The sequence below is a fragment of the Trachymyrmex cornetzi genome, unplaced genomic scaffold (genome assembly GCF_001594075.2).
Source record: "Trachymyrmex cornetzi isolate Tcor2-1 unplaced genomic scaffold, Tcor1.1 scaffold472, whole genome shotgun sequence".
In the NCBI taxonomy this organism is placed as follows: domain Eukaryota; kingdom Metazoa; phylum Arthropoda; class Insecta; order Hymenoptera; family Formicidae; genus Trachymyrmex; species Trachymyrmex cornetzi.
Genome location: NW_017299530.1, coordinates 224099 through 228106, shown reverse-complemented (window position 1 = coordinate 228106; position 4008 = coordinate 224099). Strand labels below are relative to the sequence as shown.

The following is a 4008-nucleotide window of genomic DNA, read 5'->3' as shown; positions in this document are numbered from 1 at the left end:
AGGTAGTAATCGGAAGGCGCCATGTCTGGGCTATACGCCGCGTGCGGAAGAAGTTCCCAGCCTAATGCAAAGATATGGTCCTGAGTCGCTTTCGCAACATGTGGTCGAGCATTATCATGAAGCAAGATCACTTTACGATGTCCTTGGCCAGTAAATGGCCTCTTTTCTTCTAATGCATCGCTCAAATTGGTCAATTGTTGTTGGTAGCGGTCTGCCGTGATTGTTTCACCCGGTTGTAACAACTCGTAGTACAACACACCTTTCCAATCCCACCAGATACAGAGCAAAACCTTCTTGGCGTGGATATTGGGCTTAGGCCAATTCGATGTCGAAGGTTGACCAGGATCAACCCATGATTTTCTACGTTTAGGGTTATCATAAAGAATCCACTTTTCATCGCCTGTAATGATTTTGTGCAGAAAATCTTTTTTCCGGAACTTTGAAAGCAAAGTGAGTGTCACGCCGTCGATTTTTGTTTTCTTCGGACAATTCATGCGGAACCCATCTGCCTTCTTTCTGAACCTTTCCCATCGTATGTAATCGTACGGAAATGGCTTGCTGCGTAACGCCAAGCTGTTCTGTAAGCTCCTTTTCAGTTTGCGCAGAGTTTATATCCAGCAGTGCTTGCAATTCGTCCGTTTCAATCTTTTCAGGGCGTACAGCACGCGATTCATCTTTAAGACTGAAATCTCCTTGGCGAAACTTTTGATACCATCTTTTACATGTAGCATGACTTACAGCGTTCTCTCCATATGCAGCACAAATCATTGCGGTGGCTTCAGCAGCATTTTTCTTCAGATGAAACTCGAAGTGGGTGGAAAATCGAATATGCTCTTTTGTTATTGCCATCGTGAACACTACTGATTTTTTAAGCATTTTAGAAGGTCAAATGTTAACGCTTTAAAACCGCAAAAGAGCGGGAAGATATATAAAATTTAAATTGTTATTTCGGTTGTATGAAATCCAAAGCTCAGAACTTTTTTGTACACCTAATAAAAGGAATTAAATGAATAATACTAAAAAGAAACATATATTGTGTTTAAAATAAAATAGTCACATCGAAAATACTTTTTATACTGAGCACGGTTAACGTGATACTATAAATGCATTAATACATTCTTTTATTAGCTAGTTAGTAACATTTTATTTTCAATGAAATGCTTTAAGGCATTTATAATGAGATTTTAACCGCACCCACAAATCACAATAAAGCTAAAAAAATACAGAACTTGACTTTTTCAAGAAAACTCATCTACTACGGTTTTATTTTTTGCCCTTTTCCAGGTTATTCTGTCCTCATAAAATCGGATAACAATCTGAGGACACTTGATATTGGCTTCACTAGCAGACACCATGTCAACTGCATCTGTTCCTTTCCTGCGCAAACAATTATCCTTATTCATCAATCATTCAATCATTTTTAAATTATTCATATTAACTTGGATTCTTTAAAATATCACCGGGATCTGAACTTGTGTTCATGTGTGAATTTTCTTCATTCTGTGGAGGCATCTTACCAATTCGAGACATGATGATGATATTAATCGCGATAGTAAGACATATTACGTACCATTGTATCAAATACATCAGTTTTCCATTGTCGTTCGCTGAGCCAAGGATCTTATCTGCTTCTAATTCTCTTTCGAATCCTTGTACTCTGCTCTCATCTATCATCGTCTCATCAGCATACACATCTGTTTTAATTTCAATATCCTCACAAGAATTTATCTCGGTCTGGTCTATATGACATAAAAAAAATTGATGTTACTAAGAATAAAGAAGAAAACATGAGAATTAACTTATTTTTCCTTATCTCAAAGATATATGAATAAAGAAAACAAATAAATTAAGAAAGATTGAAACTAAAATCGAAAACATACGACATCAAAATAATTAATATCATTGGGAATATATTCCAAGGTTTTTTTTTAGTGTAATTTAAGCTAGTCATAGTAAAAACTAAAGTTGATAAATGTTAAATTTGTAGTATAAATAGAACTTAAAAGAAAATTAGAAAAATTATTTCACCTAAAATTTATTATAACAATCGATAATTAGCAAAAATAAAGTTATAATTTGTAGTTGACGCGAAATTGTTGTTCAGCAATAATCAGTTATTTATTTATAATAGATTTTTAAGTCCAAATAATCAAAACAACAAATTTAACATCTAGCTTTTCAGTCATTTTTTCGAAAATTTTTGGTCATTTATTCGAAAGATCTCTAAACAAATCCTTGAGATTGATCTCGATTTAAGAGAAGAAACCAAAGAGAAGAAATAAAATGAGAAAAACAATACGATAGAGAAAGAACTCGGTATGTTCGCCAGAGTAAACAGAAAATGAAAGCAAAGGAATAATTACTTAGAGACGAAGAAGCTCCGTTACACGAACTGTGGATGGTGGTTCCCAAGCACTCTACTGGAGGCTCACAGCTTGTAACATGGCACTAAGAAATTAAAATCAAAATTATGTAAGTTCATTAAAATCAAAATTATATAAGATCGAAAATAAAGAGGCAATCTTATGAATAGACATCAGATTCTTATGCAATTTCATACTTTTTTAGAAAGCAAATTGGAAAATAACGTAAAAATAGAAAATCTCATTAAAAAAGCATTCTAAAAATGCATGTTATTTGTGCAAATTTGCATATTTTGTGCATGTCTGCAAAAGATATCTGCATAAAAATCCGATGTCTACTTATAAATTAGGTGGCATATGCGAGAGGAGAGCTGTACAAGCAAATAAAAGGCTCACTGTATGGCCTTTGTGTAACCAAATAAATATAAATTGAAATAATAAATTTTTTTGAATCATTAAAATCATTTTGCAAACTTTAAATGCTTTTTTCTCGAAACGACGTTTTCAAAGTTGGGTAGTACATCTCAAAAACTAATTATTCAATCAAATTCAAATTTGAAGATTTTAGGCATAAAACATACATATTTCTACTGGATTTCATTGCAGTAGAAATAATAATTTAATTTTCTTTAAAATAATTAATTTTCTTTAATAAAAAAACTATACGAAGTTTATCCCAAAAGTATCCCAGGCCTCTGTCTATATCATGACAAAGAATTACTAAGGAATGATATGACAATGTCATTTTCGATGTAATCTCTCTTCAGAGCAATAATCTTCCAGCGGTCCACCCACTTCTGTAAATAGTTCTGGAAATCATTTTTTTGTGATAGCTAACAGCTCCCACTTCGCATTCAGTTTTATTTCTTCAACGTCAAATTTCATATAAGATCTTTGTAATAACCCTTTTATGCACCTCAGAATCTTTTTGGTTGGATTCCAAGGCGGCTTTGGTAACTTCGTTTTCAAAATCCTTTTGATTTTGCTTCACCACTTCTGGAATAAATTTTTTTGAGCACACGCGAGTTATTCCAAGATCTTCAACCAAAATTCGAGAAAGAGTAGTTTTTGGAATTCCAAGGTGCTCTACTAACTGTCGCACAGTCAAACAACGATTTTCCTTTATTGCAACTCGCACACGTTCTATGTTCGCCGCTGTTCTCGACGTTGATGGTCTACCGACTCGACGATGGCTATCCACTGAGATACGGCCACTTCTAAACCGGTTAAACCACCATTTTATTTGTGTTTCACTCATAGTGTTGTTACCATAGATTTTGCGCATAATTTCGATCGTCGCTGAACATGTATGGCCAAGTTTTTGGCAAGATTTAATGTAAACTTTCTGCTGCATCCGCTCAGTCATTGTGAAATGCAATGGTCGAAGCTTCTGACACTCACACAACTGCAAACTGTTGCCGACTGAACAACTATTTGGTCGTGCCGCTACTGCCGCTTGGTGGGAATACCGAGAGTACTTCCCAAGGTCCACACCCCAAATATTGAATGTCTTTTCCACAATAGAAAGAGACAGGATGACAAGGACAAAGATATACGCAGAGGTACTTTTGGAACAGACTTCGTAGATAATGTGTGTATTAAACCGTATATTAAAGAGCCCGGAAATTTAAAAAAATCGACCGAG

The 4008-nt window shown here is 34.7% G+C and overlaps 1 protein-coding gene across 2 annotated transcripts; it reads right to left on the bottom strand.

Annotated features, from left to right (window-relative positions):
• Window positions 1-1086: 1086 nt before the first annotated feature.
• LOC108765176 (uncharacterized) lies at window positions 1087-3779 on the bottom strand. Of its 2 annotated transcripts, none has more exons than XM_018513746.1 (4): window positions 3268-3779; window positions 2364-2448; window positions 1571-1739; window positions 1087-1377 (listed from the first exon to the last, which is right to left on the bottom strand). In XM_018513746.1, exons 1-4 carry the CDS (start codon window positions 3727-3729, stop codon window positions 1239-1241), a joined length of 855 nt encoding a protein of 284 aa, XP_018369248.1. In that variant the 5' UTR covers window positions 3730-3779; the 3' UTR covers window positions 1087-1238. The 2 variants fall into 2 exon arrangements, with proteins under 2 accessions (XP_018369248.1, XP_018369249.1); XM_018513747.1 differs by having other exon boundaries at window positions 3280-3779.
• Window positions 3780-4008: the final 229 nt, after the last annotated feature.